The 22,628-nt window shown below is 36.8% G+C and overlaps 1 protein-coding gene across 1 annotated transcript in view; it reads right to left on the bottom strand.

Annotated features, from left to right (window-relative positions):
• NPAS3 (neuronal PAS domain protein 3) overlaps positions 1–22,628 on the bottom strand; it is a gene marked incomplete at its 5' end in the record, with an annotated part of 542,187 nt that overhangs the window by 314,392 nt on the left and 205,167 nt on the right. Inside the window, one exon of the mRNA XM_009319455.1 lies at positions 1,528–1,610. Coding sequence (XP_009317730.1) covers positions 1,528–1,610 — 83 coding nt within the window. The remainder of the gene's footprint in view (positions 1–1,527; positions 1,611–22,628) is intronic.

Genomic DNA, 22,628 nt, shown 5'->3' with positions numbered 1-22,628 from the left:
AGTAATAAGATCACTAATTGTTTTAATATGCAATAAGTGAAAAACTCAAATGTCAAGTAGTTTTCAAAGTGGCCATCCTAAGTTTTTTCATTTTCATTCATAAAGGGTCATACCTAATACTTAAGGAGTGTGTATAAATCAGTCTCAATGAGGTTTTATCTAGATATTTGTTATAATTCATACTGTAAAAAACATAGCTTTAGGATATATAGTACATGTTTAAATACTCAAAACAACACACTGACAAGTTACATAAACTGAAATATCACAAAACTGCTATTTCTTAATTTTTTCTACGCTTATGAGACAGCATAACAGCGTTTCTGTCTAATATGCAAACACTGTACTGTAGATACTGGTGCAGGTATCTTTAATACGGTAACTGTAACACAAGTATTTGCTCAGAGAATCAAAAACTTGACCTAGACCTCTGCCAAGGGTGTACAACTAAGTAAATCGCTTCATTCATGATTTTTGTTCCAAAGAGAAATTCATTCTACTAGTTAATTTCATGTTTTTGTCTTTTCCTAAAATTATCTTTGTTGCTATTCTGCATTTAGTTACTTTATAAAGATGTGAAAAATCTGACATTATCCATAGTGATTTTGAATGCCACAGCTGAGTTAGTAGAGAGAGATAGCTCTCAATCATTTCAAATTAAGTGGAATATTTCTCATGATAATATCCTAATTTACCTCTTTCATACCTCTCAAAAGATAATACACCAAGCAATATATTTGCATTGAGAAGCTGTGTACATTGCTAAATAAGAGCAGTTATTCAGTGCCGCACTTAGAAAAGACTAGGTGGTTTTTATTTCCATAGTGCTGGGTTTTTGCCTTGCTGACAAAACACATCACATTTTGTTCTTAAGTGCTTCTGCTCCACATTTGATTACTGCAACCTAAGAAAGGTTGTAGTAACCCTGACAAAACAAAGCATGCATAAGAATGTTTCCAGCAGGTCATTGTTTTTCGGTTTAATCTTCCTGGAATATAACGACTTGTACAGTGTGACTAAATTCTTTGACAAATATCAGATTAGTTTTTATCTCATAGCTAAGGAGATCTAAAAGGCATGCTGCTGTTCATTTTTTTCTCTTTGCAGATTGTTGCAAATTTGTGATATACAATTGTGACACCTGGGATATCGGGAAGGAAAGCAGTGCTCATAAACCAAAGTGGGGGGAAAAAAAACCCTAAATCTATACGTGGCACACAAGGCAAATCAAACCACCTACACAAAACACTGTTTTGTGCACATCTACTCACAAATACATACAGGCATTCTGCAAGCAAACACCTACTGCACATTCTAAACAACAAAATATTGTGATTCAGTTAAATAATACTTGCCCTCCCTTTCATTAACATTCTCCCAATCACGGGCTTTCTAAAAAGAAGGAAAAATGAGCTTAAAAAAAAAAATCTCATTAATATAAGTGCTGACAACAATACTATTCAAATTACTGGCAGAAATATGACTAGCTAGTTATTTTGATTTTTATTGGAAAAGCCATTTTTTTACCTGTAAAATATGACTTCCCAAATGTGATTCAAATACTTCAATGGCAAGGGCACTGGGACTTCTCCTGCGCTGGGCACCTATAACTGAATAAAAAACAGTTATGTTGCAAGGTCTGCACATTCATTTCTAATGCACTCCTGATCATACCATTTGACATTGACTATTTAAAGATGTTTTGCATTTTATACACCAGTGTTAATTTCAAATTTGCCTTGCATATAGTAAATAAAATCGGTACGTAATTTTCAGTGACTCAAATTTGAAGGATAAAAGAATAATTTTAAAAAAAAAACTACTTAAATGTCCAAGAATGCTGGAAATGAATCATTTATTCAAATATATCCCAGGTCCCTGTAGAAGGTTTTTTTGTAGATGGTGATGACAGCATGTGGAATTCAGTGAAAAATACTATTGAAAAAGAGGCTACACATAATGTAAATGTTTTGAAATGTGGGCATAAGAACTAAACATTACTCAGGAATTAGGAAGATGTGAGAGATTTATCTGAACATGTTATTTATCTTATTTGAAACTGAAATGAAGTAAACACAATAAAAAGTCAACATTTGTAAACACATCTGAGATATCAAAGTTATTGCCAAGCATAGGGAAGTACTGTAGTTTCCCAGATATCCGTGTCAGTTGCTGGAATAGGTACTTGAAACTTCAGCTTCTACATTTAAATGATATAGTTTAAAAGTACAAAGTGAATAATAGGCAGTTATGTTTCAAAGGCAGCAGTGACTACAAAAAAGGCTGAGAAATCATGTAACTAGTATTTCGTTAAACTCTCTATGCCAGGAGCACAAAGCCAGCAATCGAGCCTGAGTATAACCAAACGTAGGCATCTACTGCAAGCTGAGGTTTCTTCTTAGGTGTAGGCTGTCTTTGCCATATAACCAGAGAAACCTAGAGCATGGAGAAGAGGGACAGGGCTGCAGGAACCTTCCCTTCCTTTTCTGTCTTAGTGCCAAAGCCAGGCATACCCACAGCAGAGAGGAGGTGAAGTTCATCCTGCACCCTTTTAAAGTGTGTACAAAAACATTTACATCCAAAGACCCTGATGGTCGAACGCCTCTGGAACCATCACAGCACTAGTGCACCTTTATGTATTGCTCTCTTTACAATGCACGATAAGAAAAACAAAATACCAAGGATCCACTAAAACAAGCAGGATGGATGACTGTCATTACTGAACAGGCTAATTTAACACCAATGAAAACAAACAAGAATTACAAATGGTGACTGCTGTAGAGCAAGTATTTTCTAAGTCCTCCTCTTTTCTCTGAAGGTATTCAAGGACATAGATGCTAACAACTTAAGAGAAAAGTCTTCTTCAAGACTTCTGCTTTAAACTGCAACTAAAGTTGGTAATAGACCAACTGCTGTACTGGTTTTTTTAACTTCAGTTAGTATAGTGACCGACCAGACATGTCAGCATAATATTATTCTTTCAGAAGTTTTAGGTACTTAGTCAGTCTTATATTTTTCTATATCAGCCTTCTGATTCTAAAACATTTTGCTTCTCTTTGCATTGTCTCACCTTTTCTATAGCTGTAGTGATGCCTACTATAAACAGCAATGCTTATTTAATGAAAAAAAAACCATTACATTTTCTAGCAACTTAGACTCCTTTAACTTTCCTTTTTGCAGACAAACTTAAAGATGATCCTTCTTTTGTCCTTACTTTGCCTCCAGATACGTTATCAAACGTTTGCTTAAACTGGAGTTGTACCTATATTTCTGAGAGAAACTTTAGCTTTAGTTGTGGGATGAAATGAAATATATAGCACTGTAAATATTATCAGTATCCCCATTATGATTGCTATCAGTTAGCACTGTGCTTTGTATGGTCATTTAATTTATCATCTACCAGAAACAAAAAGGAAATTCACAGTTTTGGCCTGCTACGTATTGCTTCACAGTAGTCTCCATAAGAGCATTGCAAAAAGCAAAAAACCCCGAAAAAACACAAAACCTCCCTGAAATCCTTTAGGCCCTTTCATTCTTCCATCTAGACTCTCTTGTATTTTCCACACATTGTCTGAACACATCACCATTTGGAATTTGCCTTCCAATTAATATTCTCTTTCCTGCCCCATATCCTTCCTTTACAATCCCCTCGCATTTTAAAGTGTATCCATTACATATTGAGTATCGCTTCCAGTTCTATGATGTTAATTGTTAATTGCAGGGTTTTTAGCATATCATAACTTGAATAAAGCGCATGAAGACAGCGCAACACTTTTTAAAACAGTATCTTTAACTTTATATTTACAGGTAAGTCATCAGTTCTTCCTACTTGGGACACTCTCAGTTCTATAGCTCAAATGAAAACACTTCAAGGTCAGTGACTTAACTCGAAAACATGAGAGGGCCAGATCTTAGCTTTAAAATTTGTCAATTGAATCCTCTATCGATGCCTGCATCCTAGTGGCTGGTATACACGTAAACAAGTATCTTGTAGTACTTTCATGCCATTCAGTTCATTGACATTTTTATAGCAGTAGAACTCTTTGATTTGTGCGTCTTGCACTTACTCAGGTGATGTGGGGCTGTAATGACAGTTCCTAATTTTACAACCAGAATAAATAGGTTACACAGAAAACCATTATGCTTCTGGTAGCCATACTGCAACTCTTTTTTGGTAACTGAATAGTTGTTAAATATGCACTTTCTGTATTATTTCATTCATTTCCCTAAGTATCATTCTTCACATTTTGAGGAATGAGACAAGAATATTGAGGTAAGTCTAGAATAAGGGAAACAAACTTATTTTATTTGATCTTCTGACTTCGTTGCCTCATTATTTAACTTACTTGAGCTTTCAAGATTTCTTGATACCTATCTGCATCAGAAGAAATATACCATTTTGGGTATACAAATGCATATCACATTGATACCTTTCAAAACCATGGCAATCTCACAGTCCAGTCACAGCACAAAGCCTCTTATTTGTACTGAATGGATCGTTGGCATGACAATAGATGAAAGAAAGACATAGACTGAAACAGTTGGATTAAAAAGCAGGCCATGATGTTATTTTATTCTAAAATTTCAAAACGTAAACTATAAATACTGAAATGGCTTCCATCACACAAGTCACAACCAGTCATCTCTAAATCTCTCACCCCATGGATGGAACCATCAGCAGCCACAGCTCAGCTGCTCACAGGAATCTTGGAAAGCAAGGGATTTAGGATTTAACTCACAACATCTGTAAATCAAAGTAGCTCAACAACCTAAAGATCTGGATGCACATAATTTTAAAAATGTGGATTCTGTTTTAAATGCAGACTCTTTACAGAGACAAAGTACTGCATGCATGAAATAAATTTCTTCTTTTGAGTAACAGGAAGTAGGGGAAATTAGGATGTGGAGAAGGCTGAAGCATGTGTACCAAACTGCAACAGCAGTCACAAAGGAAACAAGTTCCAAACCCAGGTTAAATTCTTCTTCCAAGCTTCTCCTGTTTTAGTGGTATGAACAAAGGTCTCTAAATAGGCTTTTTCACCTGTGGCCATATTTTGTACTGTCTACATTTAATGGACGAAGTTTAAGGTTTGAATGCCCAAATGTTGTGGTTAATCAAAAAGTTGACTGAACCAATTTTTGTCTTAAATATTGACTGTTAATAGTGACAAGAAGATAAAAAGATTGTTTTCACACATGCACTTTGTAGTGCTGGAGCAGAGGAATGTGTCTACTGAAATCTTTTACTTTCCATGGCATTGGACCATGACTTTTACTATCCAGACTGACATGTCTATTCCTGGCATAGGATTATTCCATAACAAGCTATTAACAAGGAAAAAATTCTAACTGCTCACTAATTCCTCTTTAACTTTCTTCCCTCAATGACTAATCTGGCTATGCATGAGGTGGAGTAAGAACCACATCCCTTTCAGTGTGTCTTGGGGGCAGTCTAAGCATACTTAATGCAATCTCAAGAGCATTCACAATTGTGCTAGGAAGAGTGTGAAACTATGGAAAAGAAAAATGTAGACTGCCTAACAAAGATTTCCATGCATCCTGAAGAGAGAGGATTTCCTCTTAAACTCAATTCTAAGCTATTGGAGCACAGAATGACCAAAAGACTGGTGTTCACTGTGACTTTCTACTAGTGAAGACAGAATTCTAATTAAACAGAAGCAGTATTCCTTGATCAGTAGGAGTGAAAGCGCATATCACCAGCACAATAATCAGTTCCCCCTAAAATATTTTTGTGAGACTTTGCATGCCACCTTTCAACATAAATTGGTTTTGTGGAAAGTTTGGTAAAATTCAGATCCAGAGTTTTTAAATTCTGTTGCTTTGACATTAATTTAAAAACTATATTTAAAAACTATTCTGAACTTTTTAATTATTTCCCCTGAACTATTGTTTACTTATAAAGGCTTTTTCTCAATTAGCCTCAAAATCCTTATTCTTGTATTTCATTTTGTTGACTTTTCTGAGCAGCACCTTTCTGTATGCTTGGAAGCAGAGGTGGACATAAGGCCATCCTGCTGCACTCTTTTATGTAATCTGCTGTCTGAAGAATTATAAAAAAACAGAGCCCATGTTTCACTTTTTTGATCTTGAAGAGCTCTAATTATGACTGCCAATGAAGTCAGACTTTAATTAGCAAAGCCTGAGCAGATCTACATAAATATGAAAGTTTATGAACACCCCACCAAAAAGAACATTATCCATTTTATTCACAAAATACATCACCATATCAGGCTAATTGCACAGAAGCTCCACATAGTGTTGGCTAATATTTCTCCCCGTATGTATCAACAAAATATATGATCATTTCAGATGAGAGAGCATAAGAAGTAGAGTTGTCTGAATTGTCTCTCATGACTGTATGTGCAAAGCAGTTCACAGCACGAATGTGGCTATAATCTTTTAAGCATTCTTTTCCAGAGTTTAACCTCTTTTAGTTTCAAAGTAGAAAAAAGGTCTATAGAAATTACAATACAATTTCTAATACATTTGCTTTGGTGTAAAGTAGATTCTAAATGAAAATTTATCTTTCGTTATTTATAGGGACAACCCCAAAGGCTCATGAAAGAACAATGCATGTGAATGTGATAATCAGGGTTTTACAAGAAGAGGTGCGATGTCATCTTAAGACCTTGGAGCTTTCCTATGAGACATAACAAGTAATTTGGAAACGCTTAAAAGCTGTGTTTTAGAAAAGACGGGGCACTGACTGAAGGGCTAAACTGGACAACAGAAGATGCAATGTCAGGGAAGGACAAAGTGTAACCAACATTCAGCTCAGAAAGGCCTATGCATGCTAACATCCACAGAAGCTTTTTTTTTATTAATTCTTTTACTTCATATTTAATACCTTGTGATGGATACGTTTTTCCCCATTGATTGTTCTTTGCTATCCCATTTATGACTGATTCTGTTTTGAAAGAAATCTCGAGCAAGAGTGAACTCCTCTGCCTGACACATATGTTGAGGACATAAGGCATAGATGATAAGTATTCAGATCCTGATCTAAAGTGAGATGAATGATAGGCAACCAGCATGATGTAAGCAGAGATGTTGCCCTCTGATTTGGAAAGGGTATCCAAAGAAAGTAAATGATGTCACCAGTCTACCTCACCATAAGCCATCATATGATCCAAAATTTAGGTCTCTTATCTGCCTTCACAGATGGGAAGAAGAAATAAATCTCAGATGGAGTTGCAACATATGTGGAAAGGTATTTTATCTTGGTTTAGTAAAGCTATGGGAATCATTAATGCTGTGCCATTACCAACTAAGTATCACAGCAATAAAGTATCAGAACAAATTTGTCACAAAGGACTACATGTAGGATGCATAATGCAATATATGATAATGAACTTACAAAGCTAACAATGGCATTTCAAACCTATTTTTTGTGTACACAAATGCATATTATTCTAGGTGTCCATCTTCCGGTCACTGGTATAGAGCAGGTACTCATTACTGTACTGTGTACAGTACTGTACTCATTGAGAAAGTAAGCTAAAACTTTCCATGGAACAACTAAGTAGTTATCAAGAATGTACCGGTTAATTAAAGAAAATGTTATGTAACACAATTACAGGTGTGTTTTATTATTTCCAGTAGTTCGTCTATGATGCTTCATCAAAAGCTCCAGGAATTAAAAGAATTTTTAGTAAAATTTGCTCTTCAAATTCAAGTTTCTTAATACTTTTAAACTTTTTTTAATAGCTTTTCTAGTTTCAATAACTTAAAACCAATCAAATTAAAATGTTGTCAGAAAAGCAGAAAATACTATATCACTTATTAATTGAACTGGAATCAATGGATGAAGACACATAATGTGTCTTCCCCTTAAAAAAGATTCGAAGTGAATGGAAAATAGAAACTAAATAAGTGGCTGCCTTAGTGTAAGTTTTCATCTATTTTATGAGCCTATTCCTTTTCCTTTCCCAATTATTTTCATCTGGTTTATAGGTCTGCTCCTTCCCACAGGATTTGTTCTTTGGGGGCTGGGGGTAGGGTGGGTGGGAGGAGGAGACAAGATTTCTTAGGTCCTAAATGTCTCTTTTTTCTTTTCTGAACTTCTTAATATTAAAAACCCCAAGAATGAAAGTTAAACACACCTTAAAAATAAGTATATTCGAGATTTTTATGTTCTCTACTTGATAACTCAACTAGCACTGTTTCTTAATTAGCACTTACTTGTACATTTTAAGAGTTTATTTCAGAGATTTTTCTTTTCACTGTGAAGGATGCAGTCTTTGCTGTGCAAGAATTTCCAGTCATCTAAGCAAAGAGAGTTCTCCATCTGTGGCTGGGGGAGGGAGCACTGGCCTTTCTCCCACACTGTAGTAGTTACTATAGGAACTATTGTGCCTCCTTCAAAAGGGCTACAGACAGGGTGATTAAAATTCTTCATGGGAGAACCCCCACTCTTCTCCTTGACAATGAAATTCTTCAGGGAGAGGGCTAAGCCTCCAGTTCAAGAATGGCAGCACCTGAGGGAGTGATGTGGCAGAGAGAATCACAACTGCTTTAAATTGAAGCACAGGGAAAAAAATACAAGAGCCTGCACTCCTGCATTAATTTTCTTCCCCTCCCATGAAATACAGGAACATTGGTCAAAACTCCTGAGAAACAGGAGAAGGAATAACTTCATGCAGCCTCCACCATGTAGAGGACAATGAAGAAAATAAACAGCACATAATTTCCATTAAAATCAGTAGCAGGAGAAGCAAAAGAACTACACCACCCATAAAACAATTAAGGGTAAATATTAACATTCACTCTGGCAATTAGCTTCTCTGTAAGGCAGCAAAATGCACTTTGACATGAGGGGAGGGATCAATGTCTCTGATACAACTGAATTAGAGCTACCTCCCAGCATCAAACTCACTTCATACTGGTTGTTTTACAGATATTTACAATGTTGTCTTTTGCTCCCAAAAATCTAGAAGGAGGAAGAATTTATACAGAATGTAAATAAGAATTGTGATCCTAATACAAACTGTTCACTTATATTGCACTCTCACAAACAGATACAATAAGAAGCAGAAAACTCCACCTATTCTTCAACCATAGGTCAATATTATTAGATGGCAGCAGCCTTAAAGAAGAGAGAAAAATGGCTTTACATTTCAGTCCAGAGAGGATTAGTCACAAATAAGGGGCACTGTGAAAAGAAGCACAAAAATGTTTTGAAAACTGTCAAAAAATTAGATGGGATAGCTGAGAAAGTGCTGGTGAAGACAGCTCCAAGTAAAAGATGCTTTAGATATTACTGTAGCTTTAATGAAATTGGGTTCAATAATTAAAGTGAGATAGGAGCTTCCCGGGAAATCCAATTGCTGTAAAGAGATGGGGAAAAAAGTCTACAGAAATACGGAAGAGAAAGAGGCAAAGTAGAGACAGATGTGTGAGGCAAGAGAGAGGGACACACAAAGGTGGGGTGAATTGAGGGCTTAAAAACCTAGGAATTTAGCAGTGTTTTAGATAAATGTCCATTCTGCGAGATTTGGCTCTACCAGCAGAAAAATGCATAAACGTTATGATAGCATGAAGAAATCCCTTAAAATTCAGTTCCCCCCCCCAAATGAGTGATGAGTATGGATTTCTTATTCAGATATAACAATAAGACACTTATTGGAGCAACAGTTCTATTGTCCTACTTTTAAACTAGTATTAAAATTCCTCTGGGAAGAAAACTGCTGTCACCCCTTTCCAGCTTCAGTGCTACAGAAATGGTTAGTGTCACTGATTCTGTTCTCAAGAGGAGGACAGGGTATTAACATCAAGTCAGAACAGTGTTATATAGTGTCAGACTATACTTGCTGGTAAAACTAAGAGGCCTACATCTGTTCTCTTGCTTTTTTTTCCAGTCTGATCCCAAAGGTTCATGTTATGACATTTGTAACATCTGCTACAAATGCGGAGGTAAGTCAGGCACAACCTTATTACTTCCAATCTAACGCTCCATCCATCCACAGGGCTTTCATATGCCACTAGTATGTCAAGGGGACCAAAAGCTGTTCGATCTACATGAAGCAAGGTATAATATATTTCTGAAAGTCAAGAAGGAGAAATCGTGCTTTGTTACGTCTCCACTTTTTTTGTTGTCTTAAATCTTGGCAGTGTTATTTCAGAATCTTCTGTGAACAAAACAGGCAAGCTGCTTTTCCTTAGAGCCAATACAATTGCCTTTTTATGCCTTAGACAGTGGTGTGCTGCAAATGTGCAAGCTGTGATTCACATCCTCCCTGTTTTTACTAACACTGAAACATATCCAGCTTCCCCTAACCAGACTCTCCTACACAGAGGTCTGCTTTCTGCTTTCTTGCATGGCCCTCTCTTCCCTTCTTACTTCTCTATTTTGCTGGGCTTATTGCATCATTTTATGGACAAACTTAACTTTTTTCAGTGCTCAGTGGGAAAATGCAACTCCTGACAGACAAAAATTACTTATTTCATCTGTAGTAACAAAAAAGTAAATGAATAAGGAAAACAAATAATAAGATGCTTTACAATTAGCATTCTTTCCATTAGCTTCTCATTACTATTGGTGGAGTAACAGATGTGGACTTTTATTGATATATCCACCGAACTTGAAGATTTAAATACTTAATTATTAATGACCTAAGATACTGTATGCTACGAGGGCTATGCTGTCACTGCCAAGTGTGATGCTAAGGCTACGCATTTCACAACTGTCTGCACAGGAAGCCAATCATTCGCTATGTGGCTACAACCGCCCACTGAATTTTCTTAAGTACATAAAACCTCTTCTGACAGCAAGTGGAATGTAATTTCAGAAACTAACAGCTTTAGATGTTACTGAACTAGCTAATATGTTAAACACTGAGTATAAAACACCAAAAAAAAGACGAATTTCACATTTGATATAGTCATTTAAATTCAAAACAAGGGCTACAGAACACTGCATGGTAGCAAAGGACAAAGAAAACCCAGCACCTGATGCAAGCAGTTGTAGGTTTTGGTCACCTGCACTCCTAGTATACTCACTTTTTCCTGTCATACTATCACAGGCTAAGTAAAAGGAAGCCCCCCAGCTAAGAACAACACTGGAAAAGAACAGACCCCCTTATGTTGTGAACACTAAAAATTAAAAAAATACATCAAAACATTGCTATTGGCAAATGTAGGAGTCGCATTCACCACTGGAATACAAAATCCAGCTATGATATAACCAGACAATTACTGTCTAATTATCCTACCAAAGTAGGCGACATACTGAAATGAATCCAAGTGCACAACTATTTGGAATTGTTTCTGGTTCTAAGGTGAATTTAGGGCTTTACTGCTTTTACAGACTTGGTTTTATGACTGGTTGTTGTGGTTTAACCTCTGTCAGCAACTGAGCACCACACAGCCGCTCGCTCACTCCCCCCGCCCCCAGTGGGATGGGGGAGAGAATCGGGAGAGTGAAGTGAGAAAACTCGTGGGTTGAGATAAGAACTGTTTAATAGTTGAAATAAAATATAATAATAATAATGATGTACAAAGCAAGCGATGCACAATGCAACTGCTCACCAGCCACCGACCGATACCCAGCCAGTCCCCCAGCAGTGGCCCCCCGGCCAGCTTTCCCCAGTTTATGTACTGAGCGTGACGTCACATGGTATGGAATAGCCCTTTGGCCAGTTTGGGTCAGCTGTCCTGGCTGTGCCCCCTCCTGGCTTCTTGTGCACCTCCAGCCTTCTCAGTTGGTAGAGCATGGGAAGCTGAAAGTCCTTGACTAGTGTAAGCACTGCTCGGCAACAACTAAAACATCAGTGTGTTGCCAACATTGTTCTCATACTAAATCCAAAACACAGCACTGTACCGGCTATTAGGATGAAAATTAACTCTATCCCAGCCAAAACCAGGACACTGGTGCATGTAGGTGGTGGATTTGTTTGTACGCTACATGCCTTTTTTCCTTTTTGTGATGCAGTCAGAAAAAGATATAATGAAGATCCATAAATGAAGCGAGACTGGGTACAAGTCTGCAACCAATCCACATTTTCAGGGAAGAAATCTGTATCAGTTGCCAAAACTGAACCGTGTAATTAACTGAGGATTCTGGTAAGAACCAACTGTGCCACTAGTCAATTATTTTTGCTTGTCTCCCAGCTGCTGCTTCTCTCTGTTCATAAGGGAGACTGTAAGAAAATTCAACTATTGAGAATTTGGTGATTTCAAAAAATAACTGAAGAAATTTAAGGAGATTACCAAGACCAGCTGTAGTAGAACTGTAAGAAATGCTTCAAACCTATTGCAACCAGTTCTTAACTTCTCACTAGGAAAAAAAAAAAACCAGGAATTTTCACCAAGAAGTTTTATAAGAGCTAAAATAGTAATTCAGAATTGCTGAGGACTGAAAAATGACCATGAACAAGCTACACTGGAAATCCCCAACTCCTAATGAAGCAGTCCTCAAGGGAAATGGTCATACACATCAGAATACTGGTTAAGTCCTTACAACTTGGAGATGAAACTGCCTGTTTTTAAGAGCACTGCTGCTTATGAAAAAAAAAAGGGTTGATCCGAAGCCCAAAACCCTTATAGTAAAGGGAAAGACTTTCCAGCACTTTGGATCGGGTTCTTAATATAAAAAAAAAATAGTGTGCTACCAGTTGTAAGAGTCTGTTTCAGCAGGTTTTAAGGAAACAGAATCTCTTGGAAAACCCAATGACTAGTAAGAAGAATAGTTAAATCTTTACTGGAAATAGTGGTATGGTCTTTAGATCTTTGCTAAGGTTAAAAGAATTCATACAGTTCATGATAAATGAGCTTGAAAACAAATTAAAAATAAGAAGTTAACATATTTTCTGTTATTACTGTTATCGGCTCCAGCACATGACTGGTGTTTCCCCTTTTATATGCAGTAGGATCTTTTTAAATAGTCATGTGAGCAAAGTCCACTTTCCTTCACCTTTGGAGAGTGCCTAACGGGGACGTATAGAAAAGTTTGATCAGAAGACAGCCAGAATAGTTATGGAAGTGGGAGCTTAGTAATGAGAAAACAGGAAGCAAATTCTCTACAGCCAAAGAGAACTTTGTATGTAGGCACAACATTCACTTCAGCAGAGCTGCATTCATTAGCATCAGGAATTAATTTAGCGCAAGATTCTTTCTGCAGTGAGGAAAAATATTCCTTTTATTTGATTATTTCATAGCTAAGATTCACACTTGCTACCTGAAAAAGTCAAGCGTGTCCCGCTGTAAGACAAGAAGCATGGCATTCACAGTTCAAAATATACCTTGAACACCTTAACCATCAAAGTTCAGTGGGTTATTCTAGCCAGATATTTTGGTATTCTTTAGCAAATGAACTTAAAGGCATCAGAATTCATTCCCCACACAGTACTTGAATCAGACACGGACACAGATGGTTACCTCGACTTTGGGGGCAAAGTTTCATTTTGCAAGATAACACTCTAAGTCTTTAAATCAGCTCTTTCTCACTTTTTGTGAGCACTGATAAATATATCTCTTTTTTTTCTTTTTTTTTCTTAAGAGCTGTACAATTATACTGACAATATATTGCATTTAAATAGTTTCTCAACAATTATGTTTTATTATACACCCACCAAACCTAAGGTAATATATGTATGCATTTGCTATAAAGAGAAATAATTTGCTTGATATAAAAGCTCAGTAGTCTGTGAGCTGAGATTTTACTGAAATAATGTCCTTAAAATTCTGTTTGTATTTTGTTGCATTCCAACATCTCCTTTTAATTCTTAAACATACTATTTCTCGTGCTGCCTCAGTCCAGCTGAAGAACTAGATTTTCGCAACTATGTAATTTGTAACTGAAGCTCATTAATTTAAACGGAAAAGACTTTTTTTCCAGAGTATAATACAATATGATACTTAAAATATAAAGACAGAGTTGAATGAAGACTGCTCAAACTCAACACAGAACACACTTTTTTTTTCATTTCCTGTCACCCACAACCTTTATACATCCTGCAGAAAAACTAATGAGTAATGCCTGACACTGTATATCTATTTTTCTTAATTTCTTTTAGTAACCTCCTGGAAGAAGTTTGTATGCTGACATTTTTCATTACGACTGTGCTAGCTTAAGGGCATTTTGGATTATTTTAAACTGTCTGCTGTACATCAGACAACATCTTATTTTGTTAATAATACCTGAAAATCTGAGAAATTTACTTGTAAAAAATATATTTCCACGCAACAATGTTGTAGGAGGACAAGTCAGAAATGCATTAAGTTATTTTCTGTGAATACTGACAAACAAGTCTTTCAACACAAAGGCTTTGTCTTAGAAATGCAATATTATTGCAAGGTATATTTCTACTTCTCTTCACAAGTAAGATGGAGAATGCACTAGAACAATTAACTATTGAGCAAAATTGCCCCAACTTTTCCAAAAGTATCACTGAAAAATTCTGTTTCAAACTTCTCTGAGAATAATTCTCACATAATAGTGACCCCTTCTTCTACAGGAGAGGAGGTATCTGAGGAATGAAGAGGCACCTACATGGCTGGAAGAGGAAAAGACAGACATTGCTGTGACAGCTCATGGACAGATGTCTTCTGAAGAGAAAGGCTTATTTTAGTGAGTGATGACTTCATAAAAAAAGATCGTGACTTCTTTATAGATAAATGGAAGAGTGGATGGCAGAAAGAATAGACTGAAAATCAAAATACTTGTAATAAAGGAAAAAAAATTTGAAGAATATAAACTGAAAGGAAGAATTAGGGATAATCTAAACAGAATTTTAAAGCTGTGCCTTGTTTACAACCCTCCCAAAAACTGCATGCAGCAAAGAAGTGGTCTCCACTGCAGTGTTAGCTCAAGGTGCAGCTCCCATGTTGGCTTGTACCTCACCCCTGGTTCTCAGACAGAAACCTCTAGCTCCACTGAGGTGATGTTTTAAGTTCACTAGTTAGTTGACACTTCAGATGGCCACTTGAGTATTGCTGACACTGGAGCTAACAAGGCAACAGGGACTCAACTGCATTCTGAGCTGCATATACAACACACCTGTGTTGCTAAGCCATTTGTTCTGTGGGGTTCAAATATCCTTTTGAACCACTGGCATATAATAAATACCTTGAGCTGGGCTAAGGGTATGTCTTTACAGTCACAATGTAGGCAAATGTGGACTAGCTGTAAACAGGTTAATGGGGCCGCTGATAAAGGTCTAGCTGTGCTAAAAAAGGCTACGAAACCTTCCCAAGAAGCAAGATAAAATAACTTTTTCATCTCTGTGTTACCACAGCTGGGCTGCTTCCAGTCCCTGAGCTAGTTTATACTGCTCTGTAAACATATTCTGTCTAAAGAAGAATTGTTAATTAATTCTCAATGAATTAATTTGTTAAAAGTTAATGAAGGAAAACCCATTGTACAAAGAATGCTGGAAAGGACTGAGCACACCCTTTATCCATCTCATATTTTCCTCTTTTACACTACCTCAACTCATCTTTTCTTTCCACACTTTTCTTCTTTCTTCCCTTAATTTTCCTCTTTCACACTAGCTTATTTGAAATGGCACTTTCAACCATACATAAGTTCCTTAGGAGAAAGAAGTTCATTATGATCAGAGGACCTAAAGCTGTGTTGTGGGAGGTGAAATGGATCACTTTCTCAGGCATGTGAAGCTCCAGAAGGCAGCATAGCTGGGAATGAAAATACTGAACCAGATATTTATTAAGTTGAAATGGCTGAACAATTTAAATTTACTCACTAAACATGTACACACACACCCCCATCCCCAAAACCTTGGGTGCTGTTCCAAAAAGCCTTGTCGTGGAGGGAATTGAAAAAACATCATCATTTTCATTAAAATCACACCACAGAGAAGCTACTATTCAGTCCACCAAAGTTTCAAGGACTCATTACCAAAGGGGAGGTAGCCTCTTGCCTCATTTTGTTATTGATAGTGGAGCTCCAAAGGGTTGCAACCTACCCTTGTTTTCAAGTTAATCACGTAAAAAATAATAATTTCTCTGCACTGGGGAAAGTGATATATTTAAGCTCTTCCTCAAACAGTGCTAGCTAGAAAGGAAAGTGAAGTTATACTATTCCATGCATCATCAGAGAGCTGCAAATCAAGTGTCACAATACAATTCATAATGTCAGCTTTTAAATTGTATTTCCTTAGAATCCATATTACAAAATATAGGGAATGTATAGCAATTAATGAAGACACAATTTCTCCCACCAGTTTTTTTACTTTGGTTACTATACTGTATTGTACTATATTGACAATAATTACTGCTTGGGCTCAACGTAAGAGCGTATTTTTGTCCTTTGGTAAACACCTGACAAAATTCCCAGGGAAGTCCAAAATAATTTAATTTTATTAATCAGAAAATAGAACCAGGTGTTTTTATGATGCCTATAGCAGCAAAAAGTCCAAACATCACCTTCTCCTTATGGCAAAAGGGCAACATGTCATGTTGTGAGCTCCAGCTCTCTTCACAGTGTGATACTGAATCCACAAACAGGCATAACCTAGCTTGTGGACAAAATCATCCACCAACTTTTTCATAGAATCATAGAACAGTTTGGATTGGAATGGACCATCAAAGATCATTTAGTCCAAACCCCCTGCCATGGGCAGGACCATTCTTCACTAGATCAGGTTGGTCAAAGCCCTGTCCAACTTGACTTTGAACACTTCCAATGATGGGGCATCCACAACTTCTCCGGGCAACCTGTTGTCTCACTACCTTTACTGTAAAAAATTTCTTCCTTATGCCCAATCTAAATCCACCCTCTTGCAGTTTAAAACTTTTGCCCCCTGTCCTGGTATGGATTTATGCACGCTGGCCACCATAGCAGAGTCTGACCATAGGATCCTGCAAAATAGAGTCCAAGTAAAGGTTTCCAATTCCTCTTTTATTAGTTCTCAGGTTACAGCTCAAACTGGGTGCTACTAATGCTAAACGAGACTATTCAGAGAGAAAAATACAGTTAATCAAACTTACTCTGTAACAGTCCTGTCACTACAGGCCCTGGTAAAAAATCTTCCTCTGCCTTTCTTATAAGCCCCCCTTATATATTGAAAGGCCCCAATAAGGTGTGCCCCGGAGTCTTCTCTTCTCCAGGCTGAACAACCCCAACTCTCTCAGCCTTTCTTCATAGGAGAGGTGTGCCAGCCCTCTAATCATTTTCGTGGCCCTCCTCTGGACCCACTCTAACAGGTCCATGTCTTTCTTGTACTGGGGACCCCAGAACTGGATGCATTACTCCAGGTGGGGTCTCATGAGAGCCAGAGTAGAGGAGGAAAATCACTTCTGTTGATTTGCTGGCCATGCTCCTTTTTATGCAGCCCAGGATACAATTGGTTTTCTGGGCTGCGAGCACACATTGCCAGCTCATATCCAATTTTTCATCCACCAGTATCCCCCAAGTCCTTCTCCGCAAGGCTGTTCTCAATCAATCCAACCACCAGTCTGTACTGATATTGGGGACTTCCCTGACCCAGGTGCAGGACCTTGCATTTGGCCTTGTTGAACCTCATGAGGTTCACATTGGCCTGTTCATCTGCATTCATCCTTATTTCTTCCCCTGGAACCACATGAATGATGGGAAGTGGCATCAGAGCACCGCTTCAAGTAACACTGCAGAGGCAACATGCTTAATTTGGACATTCTTGCCCGTAATACCAACACGCAAGAGACCAAATACTAGCACTTGCTGATCATACACTTTTGCATCTGTTGACTATCTAGTTTGAGACTGTTTTCTTATTCCCAGCTCATTTCATGCTAGCTCCTGTACAACACACCCAGTCCATATCATATTGCATTAAACTTACTGAAAACTATTGTGTCTGGCATCGAGCCTTTTTGGCAACTCCTGGAAATATTGAAACAGATTTATTAATTGTTTCTGAATTTTGTCCTTCAGCTTACTGAAATAAAATTATTTAGGTTTATGAGTTTGACAAACTTAAGCGGATGTTTGGAGCTGACTTAACACAATAAATTTTCTCTAGTCACTTACTTCCAAAAAGTAAATAAATAACAAGTAACTATTTCCAAAACTGTGAGTGAAGTGGATCTTTAGCAATGCCCCCAGTATGTCATGCCTTGATCCAAAAAATACTTGTATGTTTCATTTTAAATTTAAGCATGTTGGTAAACTTACCATAATGTTTTAAATACTGAAGCTAATAGGGCAAGGAGTATATTTTAAATAGTGTGCAGGGCAGATGCCTATTCAAGATCAAGTAAAATCTCTGCATCTCTCCTTTCTCCAGATTGGTCATCCCATAAAGGATGTTCCTAGGAGAAAAATGGGATATGGACTTTTATGACTTTTGAAGTACTTTCGGTCCAAAACCCTTTTATAAAGGAGTTATTTAATAAAGGTGGGTTTTGATTCTATGTTTTATATTGCAGTACTGCACATAATTGTGTGTTCAATAACTTGTCATAATATAAAATTATCTAAACTAATAAATGATTCATAGGTCTAAAAATATCCTGTTATGGATGAAGTTTAGCAGAGAGAACAAGCTTTATTTGCATTTCAAGTTAGAACAATTTTGATGGTATTTAATGTTTCTCAACATGCAGAGATTTATTGCTCCATTCTTTGTCAAATAATAGTTTCCTTAGATAATAAAAAGAGCTGCCATTTCAGTTTAAAACTCAAAAGAAACACACGAAACACTCCATGGAGCCCCTTGGCATAACTTTCTGGAGTGATTTCAAGATTGACCTGCACTAACCCAGATACTCCCAACCACAGAATAGTATAGATGTAAAGGTCTAGATAAACAGAGGAAGACCCTGGAAACATCTCCCAAAGCCTTCTGTCCACCCTATTCTGCAAGCATGATTGACTGTGTCATGTTTATTGTTAGCCCATCTGGACAACAGGTGCAGTACTTAATGGCCACAGTGTATTTGATTATTGACTAGTGAATATTTCTGCATGACACAATAGGCTGCAGACTGATCCTCGCTAACAAACAGACTTCCTACCCATTTCTACATTCAAAATCTCAAAACAAAAGAAAAGAGTTTTAAGTTTTTAACCTATCTGCAAGTTTGGTACAGAGCTTCCACACAGAACTCAAATCCGTCAAATACTTAGCTTGGCAGGCTTGTACAGAGTCTATTAAAGGAAAAAAAAAAAAGGTGCATAAATTTCAAGCTTGGGGGCCTCTAATTACCTCGTGCTTAAAGTTTATCTACAAAAAGTAGATAAATTGCTGCACTAAAACCACAGAAGACCCTCTACCCGATTTGTGCCAATGTATCTAAAGCTCAGTGATGCCGATCCCAGGGAGACTTTTCCACTGAGTCCTCAGAGAATTCATTTTGGACCCGTTTCTAATGAGTATATAAAGGATTACTTGGATGTTTTGGTAAAGCTACCCAATAAATTAGTCAATCTGAAATTTTATTAGCCGCAAAGCATTACAGCGGTCATATAGCTGAAGAACACTGAGGGAATTGAAGGCGTATTAGTCATTTATTTAGGCAGATACCAGAGATCAGTACTCAGTACAGGCTGTTAGTTGTAACATTAAGCTAATTGGCTAATAGTTGCAGCAGTTCTTATAAGGTTTTTGTACTGAGAGGTGTGACCCCTTCTTGAACCAATTTGTGTAAACCCGGAGGGAGTCCTAAATTTATTCCAGTTTCATGAATGCATGGTCTGGATTAAGAAACCGAAAGCAAGAGTATGCATAAAAACCACTGTGTCAACCAAACACCTAAAATTTACATGCTGTCGGCTTGAAAACTTTCTGTTTAACAAATTACTTAAGATAATAAATGTTTAAAATAAATGTAACAATTTGGTATTAAAAATGTTCATATTTCATCCAGTGCATATTGCAGGGCTGTGGTTTATTTCTTCTCAACCATACCTTTGGCTATTTATCTAGTTGCAAACTTTTATAGATGTGAAATATTTTAAGAAGTCCTTTGGAAATGGCCTGAGGTAATTTCAAACTTAACAGACCCTGTCCCACCAGAGCTCATTACAGTGAATTTTATAACAAAGTACCCTCTACTTAATTTTCAGAGCTTAGCCAAGCGTACTAGAAATGCAGCTGCATTAAGTGCAATTAATGGTATAATAAAAGCAGTGGAGGGCTGTTTAAGACTCAAGAACCAGCAGTAAACAGGGGCTCCATGTTCTCTAACAGTCAGTGATGTGTCAAAGTGCCAGAAGTGTGAAATTTCCTCTGCTGGGAAAGGAAAAAAAAATGAAGCGGCATGTCCTGTTGGGGGGAAAAAAAATCTTCTGTCCTTCAACAAGCCCACAAAGGTGGAGTGGAAAAGGATAAAAAAATATTCTCTCCAGTTATGCCGCTAGCATCCCCCTCTCCCTTTGAGCAGGACTCCAAAACAATAAATTCATATTCTCACCAGTGAAGAAAATAGGTGAATTCAATTCCATAAAAAGTGAGACTAATAGTAAGTGACTCATATAATACATGGAACGATCTGGTCTCATAACTAACAAAGTTTACTGTCAAATGACAGAAAGGAAAAAAATATCATTTTTGTGACAGGAAATAATAGCAGCTTCTCATTTAAAATAAAACAACCCACAACACAACTGGGCTATTGACTATAAAAGCTCTGTAACTGTTAAACATGGAATTATCTTGATAACTAAACCATCACTCCTGGAAATTAAATGAATTCTTGTATGAAACTGAATAAGAAAAGACAGAAGACAACCGACCTCTCCTGACTAATTTCTGATAGAAGACAACTGACCTCTCCTGAAGAAATTAGTGACTAAATTCTTCTATATGGAACTAATCTCTTTTTTGTTTCTAATCTTGAACTTTATTTTCATGTATTTATGGCAACTATTTACTTTGGCAGAAAAAGACCTCTGTACTCATACCGATGAGCAGCTAATTCATACAAGTGGTCCTTCTGATTCACAGAAAGTAAGTGGCTTATAACCTGGCTTTATGGTAAAATTTGAAAACACAAAAGGGCTTGATTATCCATGGCCTGCAGATATCATAGTCATTTATTTTGCACACAGTGAATATAAAAAAACTTTACATGAGTGCTGAAGATAGAAAAAAAATTATTTTGTACTCTGCACAAGAATAACAGATTTCTAAATTGTGAAATAGAAACAATTTCCAATTTTCAGTGCGTAAGTAGTGTCAAATAGAAAAGCAACAAGAAAAGACGCAGAATTTCAATGTATCTTCTCCCAATAATGGATAAATGAAGTAGACCAGCTTTTGTTTTATGCTTCTATTTTCTAGTTAAAAAATAAACACAAAAAACCCACTAAGCATATTTTGCCTATCTTTAAAGTTGATTTCAGGTTTTAAAGGACATGAATAACAAAAAAAAAGGCAAATCAAAAGACCTGTTATTTGCAGACTACACTGCTAGGAATATCCAAGTTAACTCTGGCTGAAAATCCCATATATGGACTTAGAAATAATCAACGGTATGTAGAAAGTAAAATAAAAATTACTTTGATAGCAGATCTCATTACTGACTCAGAAATACTCTCAGAAATACGTAGAAAAAATTAAACACACGCATTTTTCCCGCTCACAAAGCACATAAATACATCTATTTCTGATGTACCTGTTATCCAGTACTATATTCTGAGTTATGGAAACATTTTCAAGATGTCATTGAGTGTTTTCTCTTGCCCATTTCTTCTGTTTGCTGAACCTCACACATAGGGGCTGTGTCTCCATCAAGACTGTTTTGCTGCTGACTTCAGATCTATTTATTTACAGCATTCTGATGCATCTATCATTTTTCACAGTAACATAATTCTACAACCATCACTTCAATATCACGAGAAAGTAATGTTGTTTATATAGGCTTAAGTAGACTGCAGAGAAAAGATCATAATGTTATTTCAGTAGATCATTTAATTGGCATTCATGTCTCCTATTATTCTTTAAGACTACACAGTAGATAATATATCATTTTATATTGTATTAGCATATTCTATGATTTAATTCTGAAAAATGTTAACTACTGCTCAGTAGAACACTACAATTACTGCTGAAATAACCACAGTGGTGTGGACAGTGCTGACATAATAATAATAAAGTCTAAGAAATGTGTTAGTGGTACAAATTTCAGTAAAGATTAATTACTAATTACTAAAACTGAGAGAATGGCACTAGAAACTGAAATGTATCTAAGGGAAGGAATTACCACCTCTGTCATTAAACCAAGAAATGATGGTTTAGCTTGACTAAAGATACATAAAAAGATCACATCTTGCTGTTGCTGGGAAAGTCATAACAATCAACAAAAGTGACTCACTGTCAAGTGATTTTGTGTTAAGCTATTGAAGAAAACCCAAAAATCCAAAGAAAGAAATCTCTCAATAATCTCATTCCACTTTGGAGATGCCATGGTGCATTAGGGAAACCAAAAGAAATCTCAAGATAGACAGTGCAGAATTTGAAGAGCACTACCGGTAGTGACAAAACTACAACCTTGAATGCTAGTAGGAAGGCCACATAACCCAGTTTCCCTAATCTTTTGGGAAACCTGAACAGCTAAGTGTTACAGAGCACTTGCAGGGAGAATATGACTAATTTACCAAGAAAAACTAAATAGGTATTTAGAAACAGAAAATATGGAAGATGGAACTACAATTTTTCTGAGAAGAAAGG

The sequence above is a fragment of the Pygoscelis adeliae genome, unplaced genomic scaffold (assembly GCF_000699105.1).
Source record: "Pygoscelis adeliae isolate BGI_AS28 unplaced genomic scaffold, ASM69910v1 Scaffold71, whole genome shotgun sequence".
Classification (NCBI taxonomy): Eukaryota; Metazoa; Chordata; class Aves; order Sphenisciformes; family Spheniscidae; genus Pygoscelis; species Pygoscelis adeliae.
This window is presented reverse-complemented; position numbering and strand designations above follow the sequence as displayed.